General features: G+C 40.0%; 1 protein-coding gene across 4 annotated transcripts in view; it reads right to left on the minus strand.

Moving 5' to 3' along the window:
• Window positions 1-23,439, minus strand: part of LOC124798220 (centrosomin-like) — a 424,745-nt gene that overhangs the window by 117,671 nt on the left and 283,635 nt on the right. For all 4 annotated transcript variants that reach the window (XM_047261528.1, XM_047261530.1, XM_047261529.1 and 1 more), the window contains exons 3-4: window positions 18,477-18,670; window positions 4,137-4,310 (exon numbers count right to left, since the gene is read on the minus strand). In XM_047261528.1, the coding sequence (XP_047117484.1) occupies window positions 4,137-4,310; window positions 18,477-18,670 (368 nt within the window). The remainder of the gene's footprint in view (window positions 1-4,136; window positions 4,311-18,476; window positions 18,671-23,439) is intronic.

Here is a 23,439-nt window from a genome sequence, read left to right on the forward strand (position 1 = left end):
GGGGAGGATTTTATGAAGGATGGATCTCATTTCAGGGCAGGATTTGAGGAAGTCGTATCCCTGCTGGAGAGCCACAGTCAGAGTCTGATCCGGTCCTGGAAAGTATCCTGTCACAAGTGGGGCACTTTTGGGGTTCTTCTGTGGGAGGTTCTGGGTTTGAGGGGGATGAGAAATGGCTCTGGTTATTTGCTTCTGTACCAGGTCGGGAGGGTAATTGCGGGATGCGAAAGCTGTCTTCAGGTTATTGGTGTAATGGTTCCACAACCGTGGTACTCGATTGTCGGGCACATGTGGCTGAGCGACTCCGTCAGCTTTCGGACAACACTACATACAAAGTCTGCCAAGGTAATCCCATTCCTGATGTCCAGGCGGAGCTTCAAGGAATCCTCAGAACCTTAGGCCCCCTACAAAACCTTTCACCTGACTACGTCAACCTCCTGACCCCACCGACACCCCGCACCCCTACCTTCTACCTACTTCCTAAAATACACAAACCCAAACATCCCGGCCACCTCATTGTAGCTGGTTACCAAGCCCCCACAGAACATATCTCTGCCTACGTAGATCAACACCTTCAACCCATTACATGCAGTCTCCTATCCTTCATCAAAGACACCAATCACTTTCTCGAATGCCTGGAATCCTTACCCAATCTGTTACCCCCGGAAACCATCCTTGTAACCATTGATCCCACTTCCTTATACACAAATATCCCGCACGTCCAGGGCCTCGCTGTGATGGAGCACTTCCTTTCATGCCGATCACCTGCTACCCTACCTAAAACCTCTTTCCTCCTAACTCACAACTACTTCACTTTTGTTGGCCAGACATACTAACAATAAAAGGGAACAGCCATGGGTACCAGGATGGCCCCCTCGTACTCCAACCTATTTATGGGTCACTTAGAGGAAGCCTTCTTGGTTACCCAGGCCTGCCAACCCAAAGTTTGGTACAGATTTATTGATGACATCATCATGATCTGGACTCACAGTAAAGAGGAACTCCAGAATTTCCTCTCCAACCTCAACTCCTTTGGTTCCATCAGATTCACCTGGTCCTGCTCCAAATCCCATGCCACTTTTCTAGACGTTGACCTCTAACTGTACAGTGGCCACCTTCACACATCTGTCCACATCAAACCCACCAACAAGGAACAGTACCTCCATTATGACAGCTGCCACCCATTCCATATTAAACAGTCCCTTCCCTACAGCTTAGGTCTTCGTGGCAAACGAATCTGCTCCAGTCCTGAATCCCTGAACCATTTCACCAATAACCTGAAGACAGCTTTCGCGTCCCGCAACTACCCACCCTACCTGGTACAGAAGCAAATAAAGAGAGCCACTTCCTCACCCATCCCCTCAAACCCAGAACCTCCCACAGAAGAACCCCAAAAGTGCCCCACTTGTGACACGATACTTTCCGGGACTGCATCAGACTCTGAACGTGGCCCTCCAGCAGGGATACGACTTCCTCAAATCCTGCCCTGAAATGAGATCCATCCTTCATGAAATCCTCCCCGCTCCACCAATAGTGTCTTTCTGCCGTCCTCCTAACCTTCGTAGCCTCATGGTTCATCCCTATGAAGTCCCCAAACCACCTTCCCTACCCTCTGGCTCCTACCCTTGTAACTTCCCCTGGTGTAAAACCTGTCCCGTGCACCCTCCCACCACGACCTACTCCAGTCCTTAACCCGGAAGGTGTACACGATCAAAGGCAGAGCCATCTGCAAAAGCACCCACGAGGTTTACCAACTGACATGCTTACACTGTGAAGCCTTCTATGTGGGAATGACCAGCAACAAAATGTCCATTCGCATGAACGGACACAGGCAGACAGTGTTTGTTGGTAATGAGGATCACCCTGTGGCTAAACATGCCTTGGTGCATGGCCAGCACATCTTGGCACAGTGTTACACCGTCAGGGTTATCTGGATACTTTCCACTGAACCCAACGTATCAGAACTCCAGAGATGGGAACTTGGCCTTCAATATATCCTCTCTTCCCGTTATCCACCAGGCCTCAATCTCCGCTAATTTCAAGTTGCCGCCGCTCATACCTCACCTGTCATTCAACAACACCTTTGCCTCTGTACTTCCACCTCGACTGACATCTCTGGCCAAACTCTTTGCCTTTACAAATGTCTGCTTGTGTCTGTATATGTGCGGGTGTGTGTGTGTGTGTGCGCGCGCATGTGTATACCTGTCCTACTTTCCCCCTAAGGTAAGTCTTTCTGCTCCTGGGATTGGAATGACTCCTTAACCTCTCCCTTAAAACCCACATCCTTTCGTCTTTCCCTCTCCTTCCCTCTTTCCTGATGAAGCAACCGTGGGTTGCGAAAGCTTGAATTTTGTGTGTGTCTATTAACATACCAACACTTTTGCTTGGTAAGTTCCATCATATATATATATATATATATTTAACAAAGTCATTGCAGAGGCAGTTGGTTTTACAGCAAATAAATAAATAAAGGTTAATTTACAACAAAGTATTCAGGGAGCATGACAAAGAAAGTTTAGGAAGAATTAAAAGCACTCTGTATTCAGGCCAGAATTGGACCATCGGTACCATCCGACCGCCATGTCATCCTCAGATGAGGATGTGGATGTGGATAGGAGGGGCGTGTGGTCAGCACACTGGTCTCCTGGACTTTATTATGGTTTTCTGCACCGGAGCCACTACTATTCAGTTGAGTAGCTCCTCAGTTAGCATCACGAGGCTGAGTGCACCCTGAAAAATGGGAACATCTCATGGTGGCCTGGATGGTCACCCATCCAAGTGCCAGCCACGCCAGACAGAGCTTAACTTCAGTGATCTGACGGGAACTGGTGTATCCACTGCGGAAAGGCTGTTGCCCTTAGGAATAATTAACCAGTCAACAATTTTGTGCACCTCTTGTGCAGCTGTATTATGTGACACACCTGTATCCCCAACCAGTCAACATTCTACACAAGGACATTTACTTTTTCTCCTTGATTATGTGTGCATACATCCTAAATAATACATAATGAAATAGCAAGAAAAAGCTGTAATGGGGGTGGGGATAGAAGATCTTTACATAAAAATAGGAAATCCTAAACTATCCCATGTCACTTCACCCAAGCACACTTCTGTAATATCTGCACATGGTAATTGATCTCCTGTATAGGCAGTTATCATAAAAGATAGATCAAAAACCAAATTAAAATTTAGAAATAAATTATACTAAAAATCGATTATGCAACAGTAGGATCGCCAATGTCTTTTGGCAACTAATCAAGTTCAATCAAAAAAACATCAAATAGACAACTGAAATTTGTGTTCTAAGCCAGCTGGTCTGTCTTTCAAACGAGAAGTAAGAATAATCCTCGTTCAATCAATTAAGTTCTTGATTTGTTGAAACCAATCACTAATTAGTCTCTCTATCGAGTGCACATCACAATACTGCATATGTACACTTGGTTCATTTTGGTACCTAAACCACTTCATGACATTGGAAGAGTGTCAATGCACTTCAAAGCTCAGTTATCGATGAGCTAGTTTGTGCTTGATTCTTATCAACACAATTTTTTTTTATCAATCAGAAGCTGTCTACTACGCCACGTCTGACAGTATGACACCTCTTTCTGCAGCACAACTGCATTAAAAAAGCATATTCTTGAAGCAGAATTTAATTCTAGGTATACTGTTTAAATAATGTTCAAGATTCAAATTTAAAATGCTGTAATTTTATTCCACTTTTCATAAATGTATAGTCTAAAGTCCAGATATTAACATTAATTAGTTTACGGGATATACTGGTAAGGCAGTTTGCAGAAAAGCATACTCCTATTCTAGTAATCAACTGCCTCATTATTTCATATAGATTATTTATCAACGGGCTCCATCAGTATATACACTTACAGTTTATCCTCATAATAATACTTCTAAAAATCAATAAAATAAGGTAAATAGTGCTTGCAAGACCTAAGTGTTACCCAATTGCCACGAATGGTCTTGGGAAAAGTTCCATATCTACCTTCTTAAAAATCTATGTGCAATTCCTGTGCTGAACCAGCCCGTAAGGGAATTATCATGAGCCTACTACATTTCTAGGAATTAAATATTCTTTCATACTTAAAATCTTCCCTGTGGACTCAGACTCGCACTTCACTTACATCCTCTAACTCCAGAATATGCCTTTCAAAAGATTTCTTCTGTTCTTCAAAGTCTTGCTGCAATTGCTTGATCTTCATTTGATGTTGTTCCTCCATAAGTTGCACTGCTTTTGCTGCCTGGCACACCAACTCCTGCTTATCTGCTAATTCCTTCCTCAAGGTCTCCGATTTCACCTGCAGAAGAGTATCTCTTTATTATGTCATGATTATGATAATGTTATAAAAATGTTATTACCAAGACATTTGCTAACTTCCCTCTATAGTTTCTATTACAATAAAGAACCTTCATATTTTAGAAAAATAAGATATGCTTTAACTCAGATGTACAGTCAGTTCAATAAGCAAGTGTTCACCATAATGTTAAATGTAATGTCTGCAGTGACATCTCTGGTAGTGATCTTGAATCTGTACTTCTATGCGCTTTTGCACAGTGTATAGATAAACAGTGTGCGAATTAAATGTTTTGTTTTGTCAGTTGCTGTTCTGGCTATTTGTACTTATTTACAGCTAATTTAAATGCTGAAAGAATGTGCAATATTTATCAAAAGTGCCTTCTGAGATCTGTTAAGAAGCTATCTGGTTCGAATGAGGCAAACTGGGTGCTTCAAGAGTATAATGATCCAAAATGGAAACAAGAGAATGGGATGTCCATGATGGATTGGCCTGCAATGTCTCTGGATGCAACACTAATCTGAACTGTTTTGTTGTGTATTAAAGCTTAAAAGAAAGCCAATACATACTTTGAAGCAGCCATCATATAAAATCAGGATGATATGGAAATCATTACCAAGAGAATATGCAGAAAATCTCGTGAAAAGCATGCCAAAGAGCTGCCAGGCTATAACTGATAATGGCGGTGATTGGATTAAAACTATTAAGTAATTGCACAATTAGTAATAACATGTATTTTCATGTAAATATAAACTTATTATAGTGTCTTTTGTTTCATACAGACAACGCTGCAACACTTTCTTGTGGAACTGACTGTAGCTGCTACATACTACTACTACTACTACTACTACTACGCTGCTGCTGCTATAGACTACTAACAATTTTTATTTACACTCAGCTTGCATTACGTAACCCAGAACATCAGTCACACTATTTATGTTAACAAATGCTGTAAGTTAATGCTTTATGTAAATGACAATTTAGAAAAATACAACATATTTTCACCTGTACTATTTGGCAGCTTTCCAGGTCTTACTACAGATATAATATTATCATAACAAACTGGTAACTACTGAAAGGTACGTATCACTATGAACTGTATGAACATAACCTTATTTGTAATAGAGTTGTTTCTTGCAGTGCTAATGGGGGATTTCCAAATACACAAATTTTGAGACATTATCAAAAACATACTGTTTTGAAGTACGTTTTGAATTTTCGAGTACTTCTCACCCCTAATAGAAAGTAACTATAAATTTCTGCGTAGAGTAAGTAATCCTACACTGGACCTAGACTCCATTATTAAAACTCATAGCAGAAAACTTGGTATGATCTGGGTTGCAAATGGTAGAATAAGACCATTACCCTACATAACACTTTCATATGCCAGATTGAGATTTTCACTCTGCAGCGGAGTGTGCGCTGATATGAAACTTCCTGGCAGATTAAAACTGTGTGCCAGACCGAGACTCGAACTCGGGACCTTTGCCTTTCGCGGGCAAGTGCTCTACCAACTGAGCTACCCAAGCACAAATCACGCCCCGTCCTCACAGCTTTCACTTCTGCCAGTACCTCATCTCCTACCTTCCAAACTTTACAGAAGTTCTCCTGCGAAACTTGCAGAACTAGCACTCCTGAAAGAAAGGATATTGCGGAGACATGGCTCAGCTCCTATAAATTTTGGAAGGTAGGAGACAAATTACTGGCAGAAGCAAAGCTGTGAGGACGGGGCGCGAGTCGTGCTTGGGTAGCTCAGTTGGTAGAGCACTTGCCCGCGAAAGGCAAACGTTCCGAGTTCGAGTCTCAGTCCGGCACACAGTTTTAATCTGCCAGGAAGTTTCACTCTCATATGCTATGACAACAAAAACTTCTGGGGAGAATAAAAACAAAGCAATTATTTCAGACAAATACCCATTGTACAGTCAATATTTTGAGCAGCCGACTGATGTCTAACTATTTTTTGGCTTCAGCTGCACTGTCCCAAAATAGTAGATTTTAAAATTGTTTATTCCTCAATTAAATATGTAAGGATTTCAAGCCACATGAAGTGAATAATTCAGTTAATTTTTACTAAACTATCAGAATGGAAAGTACTGCTAATTGGTAATCTTTACTTTTAACAATAGCCATGTCAAGATTGTCAAACAGACGCATTTTGGCGACTATCTTCAGTAAGCAGTGGAATATCATAGAAACACACTAATGAGCCTAAATAATACTACCACATGCCTAATAACATGTTGCTCCACATAGCAGAGCATGTCAAATGGATTCAACAAGTCCTTGGTAGGTTTCCAGAGGTATGTGGCACAGATGCCTAAGAACAGGTCGCGCAAAAGCCTTAAATTACAGACCATTTGTTTGTGGGCACAGAGCTGCCATTTGGCAGTGACTGAGTTGTGTTCCATCAGGTGCAAGTTCAATATTATACTCCTCAAATCACTGAAGCACAATTCTGGCTTTGCCCATGAACCGTCATCCTGCAGGAAGATGCCATAAAAATCACAGAAGACATCAAGAATGAAGGAACGTGTGGTGCACAAAAATGTTCACATATCCGCAATTCTCATGCTTTCAATTACTATCACAGGTCCCATGGCAGACTAGGGTAATATCGCACATAGCAATACTGCCTCCAATGGCCTATGCCCATGGCATGGTACACATTTCAAACAGCCGTTTGCCTGGATGACAGCATTTACTGACATGACCATTGACGTGGTTTAAAAAGAAAACACAGTCGTCATCGACAAAACAGTGGGCACATTTCTATTGATCCACAAACCAATCTCAATAATCCTGTGGCCACTCTAATGACAATTGACAATGTCACCGGGTCAACAAGGCATACAGAACTTCTGCTGCAGAATCCCATGTTACACAATGGATTCTGAAAGGTATGCTCCAAAACAGTTTTACTTGCCCCAGCACAAAACTCTGTTATCAGATTTGGCACAGATTGCCATCTATCCTCATTTATGGAGTGAGCAAGCCTCCGAAATGATGAGGCGTGGACATCCAAAAACATGTTACCGAGTTTCGCTCTCACCATCCTTCAACCACTTTCCGTAGGTGCTCATGACAGTAGCACAAGAACAGCTGAGCAGCTTTGCCATCCCAACATGTTTGCTTGAAGGGACCACCACCACCACCACCACCACCACCACCACCACCGCATATCTGTCATGGAATGCTATTTGTAATGTCATTCATGTCAAATTTGAATTTACAATGGGTGCTGCCTTTTCTGACACACTTGAAAAATTCTTCAAAGCTGGAAAAGCATATAGAGGCTTGTGTGTTTTATGACTACATAAAATGTGGATTCACTTTCACACTACAGATACAAAATTATCATCCAAACTACAATGACATCGTCAGCATGGGCTTGTTAGTATTGTTTTAAATTTTTATCTGTTCATCAGTTTCATTCCTTAGTATCCTGGAGATACTAAAAGGTATCAGATAGATTATATAATGGTAAGACAGAGATTTAGGAACCAGGTTTTAAATTGTAAGAGATTTCCAGGGGCAGATGTGGACTCTGACCACAATCTATTGGTTATGAACTGTAGATTAAAACTGAAGAAACTGCAAAAAGGTGGGAATTTAAGGAGATGGGACCTGGATAAACTGAAAGAACCAGAGATTGTACAGAGTTTCAGGGAGAGCATAAGGGAACAACTGACAGGAATAGGGGAAAGAAATACAGTATAAGAAGAATGGGTAACTTTGAGGGATGAAGTATTGAAGGCAGCAGACGAGGGCTGGTAGAAATCCTTGGGTAACAGAAGAAATATTGAATTTAATTAATGAAAGGAGAAAATATAAAAATGCAGTAAATGAAGCAGGCAAAAAGGAATACGAACGTCTCAAAAATGAGATTGACAGGACGTTCAAAACTGCTAAGCAGGGATGGCTAGAGGACAAATGTAAGGATGTAGAGGCTTATCTCACTAGGGGTAAGACAGACATTGCCTACAGGAAAATTAAAGAGACCTTTGGAGAAAAGAGAACCACTTTTATGAATATCAAGAGCTCAGATGGAAACCCAGTTCTAGGCAAAGAAGGGAAAGCAGAAAGGTGGAAGGAGTATATAGAGAGTCTATACAAGGGTGACATGCTAGAGGACAATATTATGGAAATGGAAGAGGATGTAGATGAAGATGAAATGGGAGATACAATACTGCGTGAAGAGTTTGACAGAGCACGGAAAGACCTCAGTCAAAACAAGGCCCCGGGAGTAGACAACATTCCATTAGAACTACTGACGGCCTTGGGAGAGCCAGTCCTGACAAAACTCTACCATCTGGTGAGCAAGATGTATGAGACAAGCGAAATAACCTCAGACTCCAAGAATATAATAATTCCAATTCCAAAGAAAGCAGGTGTTGACAGATGTGAAAATTACCAAACTATCAGTTTAATAAGTCACAGCTACAAAATACTAACGCGAATTCTTTACAGGCGAATGGAAAAACTGGTAGAAGCTGATCTCGGGGAAGATCAGTTTGGATTCTGTAGAAATGTTAGAACACGTGAGGCAATAATGACCTTACAACTTATCTTAGAAGCTAGATTAAGAATAGGCAAACCTACGTTTCTAGCATTTGTAGACTTAGAGAAAGCTTTTGACAATGTTGACTGGAATACTCTCTTTCAAATTCTAAAGGTGGCAGGGGTAAAATACAGGGAACGAAAGGCTATTTACAATTTGTACAGAAACCAGATGGCAGTTATAAGAGTTGAGGGGCATGAAAGGGAAGCAGTGGTTGGGAAGGGAGTGAGACAGGGTTGTAGCCCCTCCCCAATGTTATTCAATCTGTATATTGAGCAAGCAGTAAAGGAAACAAAAGAAAAATTCGGTGTAGGTATTAAAATTCAGAGAGAAGAAATAAAAACTTCGAGGTTCATCGATGACATTTTAATTCCGTCAGAGACAGCAAAGGACTTTGAAGAGCAGCTGAACGGAATGGACAGTGTCTTGAAAGGAGGATATAAGATGAACATTAACAAAAGCAAAATGAGGATCATGGAATGTAGTCAAATTAAGTCGGGTGATGCTGAGGGAATTAGATTAGGAAATGAGACTCTTGAAGTAGTTAAGGAGTTTTGCTATTTGGGGAGCAAAATAACTGATGATCGTCGAAGTAGAGAGGATATAAAATGTAGACTGGCAATGGCAAGGAAAGCGTTTCTGAAGAAGAGAAATTTGTTAACATCGAGTATAGATTTAAGTGTCAGGAAGTTGTTTCTGAAAGTATTTCTATGGAGTGTAGCCATGTATGGAGGTGAAACATGGACGATAAATAGTTTGGACAAGAAGAGAATTTAAGCTTTCGAAATGTGGTGCTACAGAAGAATGCTGAAGATTAGATGGGTAGATCACGTAACTAATGAGGAGGTATTGAATAGAATAGGGGAGAAGAGGAGTTTGTGGCACAACTTGACAAGAAGAAGGGACCGGTTGGTAGGGCATATTCTGAGGCAGCAAGGGATCACAAATTTAGCATTGGAGGGGAGCGTGGAGTGTAAAAATCGTAGAGGGAGCCCAAGAGTTGAATACACTAAGCAGATTCAGAAGGATGTAGGTTACAGTAAGTACCGGGAGATGAAGAAGCTTGCAGAGGATAGAGTAGTATGGAGAGCTTCATCAAGCCAGTCTCAGGACTGAAGACCACAACAACAACAACAACAACAACAACAGCAGCAGCAGCAGCAGCAGTATGAGAGAAATGTGTGTAGCCATAATTCTTTTGTGTTTCCTCCTGTCAGGCCACTAAGCATACAACACAGAACACTCCAAGACAGCAGACATCACAGCTTGCATCATTATGTTGTTTCTGTCAAGGATCCTCAAATTCACTTGACACAGCAGCTTTCCCGTTCTTTGCACCTTAACTGCTGCATCAGATGCCATCAACAATTGTCTTACACAGGGTGTCTAAGGAGGAATGGTTAATATTCAGGGACATTACAGGAACACTCACTTGAAGCTAGAAACTCTCTATGGACACATGCCCTATTCTGAATGGTTTCCAACACAGAAGACATTTAAAGTCACTTTTTTAATGCTTTCCTTGAATAAATCAAACTGCGCCCACTAGCAAAAACATGCCACAGTACACAGTTAAAATACAGTACTACCAGTCTGCACAAAGATAGCAACAGAATATTGGAAATATTGCACAACATGCATGCTCTATACCTTAGATAATTTTTGTAGTACATTTTATGATAATTTCTCATTGCCCTATACCAACCTCTACATCTTTATTTCCTCTACACTACTGTGGTACACTGTAAACAATGTCAATTTATCAAATAATACAGAAAAAATATTGTCTATCTCAGAAGCCATTCGGAATAGGGAAAATGTCCTTATGAAGCTTTTTGCTTCAAATAACCATTTCTCCTGGGACATCCTATATATTCATAGACAAGTCTGCGACAGCAATTTATTTTCCTTTTACCACCCCATTAAATACAGGTTTCAACCATGAATGGCATAATGTTAATTACACCAACATATATACACTATATGTTACCAGTACCTAGGCATCTGTTGCTTGAAAGTTTGTGCAAAGCTTTTTGAAAGTCAGAAATAAAAGATGAATATCTTCTGTCATCATCTTGCATTATGTGTGTGTTTTTGATTGCACTAATTTCTTCTATCACCCAATGATCTTCTCTACTCATTGCAGTCCATAAAGAGTTTTTGTATTTGCCAATGTGCATTGTTTATATTGCCCTGTTTCAATTTTTCATGTGTCTCTTGGTAAGTATCATCCATCCATTCTTCTTCAGCTTTCTACATTTCTGGTTAACTTCTTTTCCAGGTGGGCTGTATTATTCCTGCTCAGTTTTAGGCTCTTCACATTTTTTATTTATTCATTAATTTCAGCACTTTATTATCAGGTATGAATGTTTGAGTTTTTCAATTCAAGAACTCTTTCTGTAGAGTTCATTACATGCATTCCATCAGTTTTTCACACAAAAAACTTCTTAAAGTATTCTCCTGCCACAAGTTCTTTGCAGGTAGTCTTGTACTTATGGCTCTTCCAACTCGCCTAGACTCCAATATTTGAAACACTCTCTCTAATTTTCAACAGGAATTTTATTCATACTAGATTGTGATCACTGTCAGTATCAGCACCTAGACAACTCCTGAGGTCCTTAACTACGGTAGATTCCTGGATCTGTGTTTCACTGAAATGTAATCAATCCATTAATCTAAGTAATGCCTTCTCAGAACATTTATTCACAATAATGAACTGTCGTCCAGCCAAAAATGTTATTACCACTCTCCCCCTCCTCCCCCATTTTGCGTGCGCAGAATGGACTTAAATTATATTTTGTTCAATACCTTCACTAATTACTGCACTAAAATGTCATGATGATTAAATTCTCATCTCCTTTAATATATTTTAAAAGTTCGTTAATAGTATTACACACTGCTTTACTTTCATCCTCATCTCTGTTTGCCATGTGTCATATGTATGTTTTGTCTGCTGGCGGTGTATTTGAGCAATGACTTGTCTTCCCTGGGGAGATGGTTGCTTCTCTTCGCGAAAGGAACATAGCTGTTTTCATTGGCTTGGCTTGACGTAATGTTCCGCCCTGAACCTCTGTTTGTCTATATCAACAAAAACTTAGCAAGAGGAAACAAACATGCCAACAGCTAAAGCTCGAGAGAGGGGAGGGCATTCAGATGATGATGATGATTTGGTTTGTGGAGCGCTTAACTGTGCAGTTATCAGCACCCGTACGAATTGTCAACCTTTGCTCAGTCCAATTTCACCACTTTCATGAATGAGCAGGCAATCAGATCCATCAGTTACTTACAGCATGTGAGGGTTTTGTTCCATAATATGACCATGGCTGGGATAAATGCACAGCAGAAAGGAAGGGAATACACAGATATAGGATTCAACAACTGGGAAAATAAGTAGTCACACATATAGAAAATACTACAACGTAGGATTATACAGCCAATCGGTTGCAGGTAGGTACACTGACCTAGATTTCAACACCTACTAGAGGTATCTTCATCAATGTGCAAAGGTTACTTACACAAAATAACATTGCTAAAAAGCAATGGTCAGGATTTAGGGCAGCTATGCTTAAGTCAAAAGTGAAATAAAACATTCTAGCCTTTACCACATGTGGCCAGCTGGGAACAACAACGCACTGATCGGTCCAGTGGCTTACATAGCTTCCACAAAAACAATACGAGTTGCACTGCCTTTCAGGTGCAGACAGTAACATGGGTCCGTTTGAGTCAAAATAACAGAAAAAAATGACAGTTAATTTTAAAAATAAAATATAAAGAAAGAGAGCTTAATATCTTTTTGAAAACACCCAATAGTCAAGCAGATTAAGTATAATAGATCCACCTGTTTACAGAAATTACAATTACATGAAAGAACGACATTGAAAACATCTTACGAACAGTTGTACAATCCAGAAAATATTTGCAGGAAGGTAACTTTAACAGCACATATGTATGGTATTAGAAGAAAATGTTTTGGAACCAGAAGCAGGGATACTACAGTAAAAAATAGGGGAATCAAAATTCCACAAGTGGTGGATTGAAACTATTGAAAAAAAAATTTTTTTTGTTATGTAGTTTTGTAAAGTTTTAGACCCATATTTGTTCTGAGTTTTTGAGGAGAGTATGGTTTCAGAGAGAGATGAGAATCCAGGCCCATGATACAAACAGAAATTAGGCTTGCCGTTAACATCATTACGTATTTGCTCAAACAGTTTCATAAAAAATGGCTTTTTAATGTGAATCCACAGGCCCCAAAATAAAAGTCACCATCCGATGCAGTCGATTGTGATCAGTATGAAGAGTGCATACCACGAGTTAGCAAGGTTTCTTTACGAACAAATAAAAAAATCCTTTGTTTTTCAAAATTATTATTGTAGACAATAGACAAAATCTACTCAGTAAAAGCAAAGATCAGCAGTGTGGCCAAGACACTAAACCGTTTTCATTAGACATTACAAACCTATGTACTAGTGTACCTGTTTCAACAACCATTGACATTGTCAGGAAAAAACTTAACATACTTTTAGAAAACATACTTTTGATCAGCAAATCACTGATCTAATTCGTTTGCTACAAATAGTACCAAAATACAACAATTTTGTTTTAAATGGCAAGTTATACAATCAGCCCAACGGCCTGGCAATGGGTAACCCACCGGCAGGCATCTTGGCCAGTATTTTCAGCTGCAGATCTTGGTATTTTGTCTTATACTCGCTACATGATGACATTTTGATCATATACAGTGGTTCCCAGAGAGGAATTAAGCATTTGTTCGAAATTTTTAATAGTTTTCATGGAAGAGAGGGGGGGAATAAGCTTCACTTGCGAGTTAGTAAATAACGAACATCAACTTAATTACTTGGACCTCAGTATTGCTATTGACAACAACAGACTTACTTTCGGTATTTTTCATAAAGCCACTAATACAGACCAAATTGTGCCTGCTAGTTCAGTCACCGTTATTCCCATAAAAAAAGCATTTTTCCATTCAGCCATTTATCGTGCAGTCTCTCTACCTTTGTCAGCTGACAAGCTTAATGAAGAGATGAACATAATCAAAACTATTGCAGTTAATAATGGCTATGATCCCACATTAGTTGACAAGATTTTCAAAGTTAAAACTGGTGCTAAAATGACCACTTTAGGAAGCAGTGCTACTCCTGACAAGTACAAAAATGATTTCTCAATTCCATATTAGGCCCTATTTCATATAAAATTGGTCGTTTTCAATAACTTGCAAAAAATACTCATTCACAATCTCAAGTCAACAGTTGCTCTGATATACAATTCAGTAGTGTATAAAATCACTTGTGATACATGTCCTGTTTATTATATAGGACAAAATGGAAGGTCTTTTAGTGTCAAGGACAAGGAACATTTGTTGGGAAAGACAGGCACTAATGTACACAATTCCACCTTGGCTGATCATCTGCTAATTTCTGGACACAAACCAAAATGCATAGAAATTTCCATTTTACGTAGAGAAAAGAAAGGTCATATGCACAATGTACTTTAAGAGCTGGAGATTTTCAAGCATATTTCTAAGAACAATGGCCTCACCCTGAGTCAACAGTTACAACTATGTAACAAAAATTTTTTCAATGGTTTCGATCTACTGCTCACCGAACTTCGATTCCTCTATTTTTTTACTACATTTTCCCTGCTTCTGGTTCTGAAACACCATTTTCTACTAATCTCATATCTATGTGCTGCTGAAGTTACCTTTGTGCAGATATTTTCTGTACTATACAGCTGTCAGAAAAAATTTTACAATGCCATTCCATCCTTTATGTAATTGTAATTTCTGTAAACAAATGGCTCTATTATACTTAAACTGCTTGACTACTGGTTATTTTCAAAAAGACATTGAGCTCTCATTCTTTATATTTTGTTTTTAAAACACACTGTCTTTTTTTCCAATTATTTCTGATATAATGTTTCAAGTGGGCACTTGTTACTGTTCACACCTGACAGATGGCGCAACTCTTATTGTTTCATGGCCGATCAGTGTGATCATGTTCCCAGCTATCCACATGTGGCGAAAGCTAGAATGTTTTACTTCACTTTTGACTGCAGCATAGCTACTCTAAATTCTGACCTTTGCTTTTTAGCAATGTTACTTTATGTAAGTAACATTTTTATGCCATGAAAACTGTCCTCAGTTAATGAGTTTTTTTGTCGTACCTAAATTTCTATGTATTATTTTATACAGTTTAGCAAAATTTCATTCTGATGGAGACACTCCTAGTAGGTGTCAAAACCTAGATCAGTGTACCTACTAGTTATGTGCAATCTAATGACTGTATGACCATATGTTGAAACTAGTATACAGTTGCTGAGTAACAGTCATGTTCAAATCTGGAAAATAATATAGTTTTATTCTTCACCATAAAGTTTGACTGAAACAGAAAGGGAAACAATGACAATAGGCTATTGCTTCTTACGGAGTCAAGGGAATCTACTAACAGTAAATTTTAATCACTACTGGAAAACAGGGTCTGTCTCTAGTGCTAGTAGGGTAGATAGCACAACTGTCATAGTTTCGAACCACTGCCTAGCTCTGCATAAAGAACACTTTACACAATGAAAATAAGCTTCCCAAGGCAGAAGTAGTTGGAAAGAGCTATGGTAGTTACTGCAAGGATTAAAAATTCATATAGAGAACTGAACTATCAACATACGTTCTTTACCTGGCTTGACTGTGAAGTCCGGAGTGTAAATGGCAATATATCTTGTTGTTGCAGTGAATTACTAATAAAATCAAGATACAGTTGGTAAAATTGATGTTTCACGAATCGTGGCTTAATGCATGGAGGAGTTCCCGACTTCCACTGATAGCCATCACTTGATAAACATGTGCATCAACTTCTTTGTTCTATACAGGAACACTTGTCTCCATCAAAATCTAACATGAACGGAGTGAGGCATGGTGAGTTATGCTTTCAGATTAATTATTCAGCTAAGTTTCCAATGAACAGAAGAGTGCCCAAGACTGCATGCTATCAGTTTGCTAGCACTGATGGCATCAGTACGCATAGCCACACACTGAACTGCAACCTGTTGGCACCCTCTGTACGTGGGGGATAGAAGCCTCAACGAAGTAGCTATGTTAAAATGAGCACTGGCTTCTTCTCACTAGCTATGATCTTGTGGAATTTGATTCACGAATTAGAGACTAATGCCATCAAACCAAAACCTTGGGCGCAGTGACTGGCTACATTACTGGTAGTTCTCCTTACTCAATCTGGTGAAATTAAACTTGGAAAATTTGGCTATAGCCTAAAATAACCTAATTAATTAGTAAATAATTCAAATTATGGATTATCTCCCACTAATGTTTATTAATGAAATGATTCTATTATTTAAAAGAAAGTTTTCTATATTGTTTGTGCTACAGATCCGAGGTTCATAATTGGTCAGACAGTTTATACCATAAATTTATTGAGAAAGTAAATGATACACTAGAGGTACTAGCTTTTTTTTTTCATTATGAATTTTGTTTCAGGTGTTCCCCCATTGTACCACATTTTTTACTGTGAGATAAACTATTTGGTTAGTGAAGATGTTTGCTCATTATTCCTGATACTGGGATGGTCATGTGTGGAATATCTGTCAGTCTATAGGTACAATGTATAATGGAATTTAAACTCTTTTTGTTTCTTTGCAGCTTTTCATTCTTAGTGTTTCCCATAGAAGTATGTCTTTTACAGAGTCTACATTTTTTTTTGTCAGCCGTACTGTTTTAACCATGGGAGCTGAAGGGTTCATGTCCTCCATACCGGACGGTAGTATTTTTGTGTACAAACTGCGCAACAGACAAACAAGCTGCCAAACTTTTATCCTATTCTGATGGGAATACTACATATAGTTATTTAGGTTGCTGCAAATGTGATGCTTATGTTTTCATGCATTTTGCAGTGCTCATCAAGGTTACACTCTATCTCAAATGGTTATAGCTTACTAACAATTTCTAGCTAGATAGTACATAGGTACACTGGAGGAAATGACATATGCTCTTTTAGGGATATCTGCTTTAAGAAATTTTAACTGATGGTGAAGGGTTGTGATTCCTAGCTTCAATGTTTTCTGTAAATGTGTTTACTGCTTTTGAATGTGTTTATCAAATTTATCTTTTTGTTCCTGATAAATTCATTAAAAAATATTGTTCCTTATAAATGAGTGTGTGGTATTGTACATATCTGCCTGGGTTATCAAAGTTTTATTTGCTATATCCTATGTTTAATCTTGAGTTATTTGTTATTAATTTTGTTCAGTTGGTGTTATTGCACAATATTCTTGTATTTGTCCTTGTGTCTAGTGGTTTTTTAATGATACACTAAGCTGGTGGTTCTTTTGTATTTTCCCCCATTTCATTTAATAATGTTTGTGTGATACACACAAACATTGCAGGCATTCTGGTAGTATTAGTTAAGCTTGGGCCAACAATTATGGCTTTATTTGTATGTAATTTCAAACATTCTGAAGAATTTCACTTTTGTGTCGCACAGCAGTTCTGTTACCAAAGTCTAACGTGCTCAATAACTCTTCAGTGCAATTTAATTAAATTTATATGAGCAATAGGTAGTCCAGGTTGGAATATCAACAACATTTGGAATAGGATGGATTGCTACTCACAATGAAGATGACAATGAGTTGCAGACAGCTACAAAGAAAAGACTGTTAAACATCAAGCTTTCGGCCTAAGCCTCGGGTGGGGAGAAGCGGGACTGCACACACACAACACACCAACACAGGCGAGACTGCTATCTCTGGCTAGGAGCAGTTGGAGACAGCAGACTGTGTGTGTGAAGTGTGCTTGATTGTGTGTTTTCCTTTCTGCAGAAAGCTTTGGTCAAAAACTCAATGTGTAACAATCTTTTAGTTGTGCCTGTCTGGAAGTCAACATACATCTTTACAGTGAACAGCAACGTATCCCAGGATAAGTGTGGCTAAATTTGGCCGAGACTGCAGTCATGCGTGTGACTTGCATTTGTGCATGTCATCTATTTCTGACGAACGCTCTAAGGCCCGAAAGCTTTGTTTGTGACAGTATTTTTGTTGTGCCTACCAGCGACTCAGCATCTCCGCTGTATGGTGAGTAGCAACTTTCCTTTTCATAATAGTGTTACATTCCATCCTAGATTTTTCCATTATTTGGTTATAATATACTTATTTTTATTTGAATACATTTACTGATCATCAAGTGTCACTTGAGAGTGTTCTTTCGAGCACAAATTTCTGCGGAGGGAGGCAAGGAAAGTTCAATAGGAACCAAATCTCTAGATCAAACGGATCACTACACTGTTGTGCAGAAGCCATTAGCATGCTGTAGGGTGTCACACTTAGTCTTCCGAGGCAGTTGTTTCTCACAAGCACATTGTGATTCAAATTTGATATTACAATGAACAAATTTATTAACAGTACCCTGTGAATCTCTCAGCTCAATATGCAAAGAAAAACAAACTGAAAAGAATGGTAGGATTCCAATGACGACATTCAAAAATGTTCAAAATATTTTAAAAACTGTGGATACCATTCAATTTGGGCTAAAATTTAATTTAAAGTTTCCATATGTTCTTGTGACTTATATTTAATGTCATAAAACTGATTCTTACTTTTAATTCTATATTTTCTTTAACAATTTGTTCTTTGTCATCTGACCCACTCATATGGTCCATTCGCTCCTCCAGAAAATATATTCGGAGCTTCAGATTGAAGTTTTCCTTCTGAAGATGACCAAGTTGTTCCTCGTACTCCTTCATCGTGCGGCCACGGTTTGGAGATGTTCTTCCTGGAGATCGTATGGCAACTGGAAACAGAAAAATTACACTGTAGTACCTTCTGCAGCCTAAAGGCTTCCAATTGGAATCAGACAATTTATGAAGGCAGGTTCAGGTATGAAGTCTAAAATGTGATCTGTACTAAATATATACAGGGTGTCCCTCATAAAGAGTCATAACATGGCTCTTCTCTGGTATTTTGGCAGATTTTTGCCATTTTATTTTTGCAATGTGTAGCTGGAATCAACCCAACCACATACTGTGAATGAAGTCAGTTTGTTTCTCATTGCAAACAACGTTATTTCTGAAATGAAATGTTACGAGCCGATTCAATAGAGCTGGTGAAGTAATGCTTATTCTTTACGTTTATGGCCCTGTTAATACATACAGATAAATCTGATATCGCACAAGACAATTTGGCCCCACTTTATGAATTCCATGTTAAAAATCATTTAGTTTGTAATGGTAAAAGCTCAATGTCTTGTATCTACACCTGGTGACTTCTTAAGCAGCATTTCTTTGGGTTGACTCCAGCCACACAATGCAAAAACAAAATTACAAATATATGCTGAAACACCGGAGAAATCATGCCTGGCAACTCTTTGGAGTGACGTCCTGTTTACATGTATCACATTATAAAAACTTCGACTGTTGTACAAATGAGTTAATGTGTTATATACTGGACTTGCTCATACAATAACAATTTTTCAGGTATATTCAGTGGTATATATGAATATTGTCTGCAAAATATGCTCCGAATAAAATTTATAGGAAATGAGTAATAAATTAAAACATTATAGCTGATGCAGCTATAAACTTGTTTCCCTGTCACCATTTTGTTGGGAATGTCAGCAAGCAAATGTTTCGTAAAAGTTTGAAAGTATGAGTAAAATTTTGTTGCAAGTCTTTAATTGCTTTTATTTGCAAATATTGGATGAATGCAGCCATCGTATTCGTGCACAGTGAGTTATGCTGCCCCAAGGCACAAGGCATATACACAGTTTCTAACTGTAATACCTTTCTTACTGTGTTTAAGGTTAACATAATACTTTTTAACTGGTAGATTATGACTACAATTTTAATTTGATCAATTATTAAATGAAATATTGAAAATCAAATTAGCCTACACCCAGAATTGCGTGCCATGAACCAAGTAAGCCACGTAGTAATACAGATAACTTAACACTCTCCAGTTTCATTTCTAAACAGTGAGGTCACCAGTACCACAATTCAAAAGTTACATGCATAAGATAGGTGTCCACTGAAAGTGGGCAGATCTGGTCAGATAGGCCAAACTACAAAGCAACGAAACTAAAAACACAGAGCAGAAGGCATAAAAGGGTAGGCCAAATCTAGAAACAGGAAAATCAGAGGGATAAGAGAGCAGTCTTTGCAAGGGGAGTGGTCACGGGTCCTAGACCTAGGAAACACAAAGAGAGGCCCCAACTACAACCACCTTACCCCTGCTCCAGGAGTAAAGCAAAACCTTATAACTGAAAATAAAGGCTAGTTTCATGTAGGAAACTAAGACCCATGAACTATCCACTAATATTAAAGACAAGGAATCTGGAAAGCTATACTAAGTACGAAGGGCCAAAAGAAGGCAACAGTCCATCAATATATGGGATATGGTCAGTCTGGCTCCACAGCCACATTGTGGGGGTTGCTTGTTATGAAAGACAAAATAATAAGCGAGCCTGGTATTACAGATGCATAAACGGCATAAGACAGAGGACTCCTTCCAAGAAGAGCGGAAGGGAGGGCATCAAACTTCAGTGGTCTCCTCCACTGTTCGGAGTTCATTACTGAGAGCAGTAGTGCACCAGATATCATTTCCCTTTTAGGCAAAGAGAGATTTGATATGTAGCCACATATCTGTACCTGGAATTGCGATAGGGGGGGGGGGGGGGGGGGCAAGCATCTGCCTCTCTAGCCAAAAGGTCAGCCAGTTCATTCCCTGGTATGCCCACATAACTTGGTACCCAGAGAAAGAGAACTAAGAAGGCAGTGTGGCCAAGGGCAGAGAGAAGGTCATGGATGGCTGAGACCTAAGTGTGACGAGAGTAGCATTGGTCTATAGACTTCAGGGTGCTTATTGAGTCGGTATATATTAATTGCTAGAGTAAATGGTGTTCCGTGCCAGTAGGGGACATAAAAGCATATCCCATCTCATCTATTGTTTTAGAACCATCAATATAGAAGAAGGTAACACCCTGGAACTCTTCAATGATGAAACACACGAGACGCTGGAATATCTTAATGGCAATAGAGACCTTAGGACCCTGGAATAGGATGGGGAGAGGGGTGCGGGAGGAAATACACAGGGCACATTCCAGTGAGCGGAAATGGAGGTCTCGACAGAGGGAAATGAGATGCATCACTACTGGCAATCCCACTCAAGGGTAGGTATCAGGAGGGAGACGTCCGTTGTTAACAAGGAGATGGTCAGAGAATCATCACATGGCAACTGTGTAAGAAACCAAGAGTTGACTCCCTCATATTTGTCAAGGGGGAATCCTTGCTTCTGTAGGGAGACTGTCGACGAGATTAGTGTGAAAGACACTAACACCCAGACACACACCATAATGATGGTCGACATTAATTAGTTCCACAGCTGAAGGAGCCACTGAGCCATAAACCTGACAACCATAATCTAGTCTGGACAAAACCAAAGCGCAGTAAATATAATGAAGAGTGGCATGGTCTGTACCCCAAGACGTCTGGGCCAGGACAAAGAGCACCCACGCAGAGGCCCTCAGATGGTGCTTTGGAGCTGGCATTCAACAAATTCTACTGAGTAGCAGCTGCACCAGACGCAAAAATCATTGATATAAATGTCGTGGTAACCAGATGGCCAAGAGAGGTCGCAAGACCACTGCTGGCAACTAGACAGAGTGACACTTAACACAGAACCCTGTGGGATACTGGTCTCTTGGACCCTAGGGGTGCTGTCTGAAGTGCCAACTCTAAGCTGGAAGAGCTGGTGGGATAAAAACTCACAGACAAAAATCTGAAAAAGTCCATGAAAGTCCCAGTCCTGAAAGGTAACTAATATGTGATGGCACCTAGTTATGTCGTATGCACTATGTATGTCAAGATTGTGAGAAGGTCGGTTTGTTTTTGGTTTATGGTGCAAAAAAGAACTGGGGTCATACGTGCCCAAGTCAAAACTTTAGAGCACAAACACAGAGAGGAGTACAATAACTGTACGTCAGACCCAATGGTCAGAACAGCAAATAGCTAAAAACAGGCACGTGGAAAAATGGCAAAAAAACATACAGAAATTAAAAGGCCTTCACCATATTGCTTTGGCAGATAAATTGCAAAACATGGTGGACAGCATGAGCATCATTCACTAAAACGGTTTATAAATCAGAAGGCAAACCCAAGCCGGAACGTAAAAAGAATAATAATAATAATAATAAGAAGAAGATGATGATGATGAAGAAGATGAAGAAGAAGGGCATTCATGCAGGAAGTGGCGGACAGTTAAAATTTGGGCACAATGTGTACAAAGTGGTGGGCTAGCGCCACTTAGCAAATGAAGATGGCTAAAAAGACAGTGCCCAATACGCAGCTGAGTTAAAATGATCTCCTCCCGGCGAGAGGGCCGAGGTGCTGGGAGAGGCTTAATAAGCCGAAGCTTATTCCCGTGAAGGGATGACATTGGCAATGCCAAAGGGACACCACCTCCTGGTTGGTTGGTTTAAAAGAGAGGTGGGGGGGGGGGGGGGGGGGGGGGGGAAGAGACCAAACTACAAGCTCATCAATCCCTTGTTCCTAATAAAACAATGCCACACGTGAGAGAATAAAAAAGATGAGACATGTAACACAAAATGGAAAGAAAGGAAAAACCACAAGAACGAAGGAAAGGCAACAAACCCTAAAAGTAACAAAAGAGGGCAAGAAAACAACAGAGGTGCTAGAAACAGAAGAGAGTAAAACAAGAAAGCATGAGAATAAAAAGGAGAAGCCAGCCACTCTGCAACACATTAAAACTTCCACCCTAAAAGCACTAGGGTGGAGGACACAGAGGGACAAAGGACATGCGCTAAAACCTAAAAGTATAAAACCCACTCTCATGGATAAAACTTGAAACTAAAGCTGCTGCTGAGGCATCGTTGCCCAATACCGAAGGTATGGAGCTAGGTAAGAAAAGTCCGCCAAAGAGCGGCTATAAGCAGGCAGTCCAGCAAGAGGTGGACGACTGTCATTTGGGAGTCACAGCAACACAGAGGTGGGTACTCGCGACGGAGTAGGTGACCATGCATTAGCCATGTATGGCCGATGCGGAGCTGCCAGAAGACAACTGATTCCCTGTGAGAGGACCACATGGAAGATTTGTGCACATTCGTCGTCTCCTTAATGACAAGCAGCTTGTTGTATGTACTATTATACCATTCCGTCTCCCAAAGCCCGAAAACCCAGCAGCGTAAGACAGAACTCAGGTCAGCTTCGGAGATACCCAGCTCCAGAAGCGGTTTCCGCATCGCCTGTTTTGCCAGCCTGTCGACAAGTTCGTTGCCTGGGATTCCAGGGGTCCACACAAACACCACTTAACAAAGGGACCATTCAAGGGCAGAGATGGACTCCTGGATAGACGCTACCAGAGGATGGCGAGGGTAGCACTGGTCGATAGCTTGTAGGCTGCTCAATAAGTCAGTAAACAGCAGAAATGACATGCCAGGGCATGAGCGGAAGTACTCAAGAGCACGAGGTATGGCCACTGGCTCTGCAGTGAAAACACTGCAGCCATCTGGCAAGGAGTGCTGTTCAATATGTCCTCCATGAACATAAG

The sequence above is a fragment of the Schistocerca piceifrons genome, chromosome 5 (genome assembly GCF_021461385.2).
Source record: "Schistocerca piceifrons isolate TAMUIC-IGC-003096 chromosome 5, iqSchPice1.1, whole genome shotgun sequence".
Lineage (NCBI taxonomy): Eukaryota > Metazoa > Arthropoda > Insecta > Orthoptera > Acrididae > Schistocerca > Schistocerca piceifrons.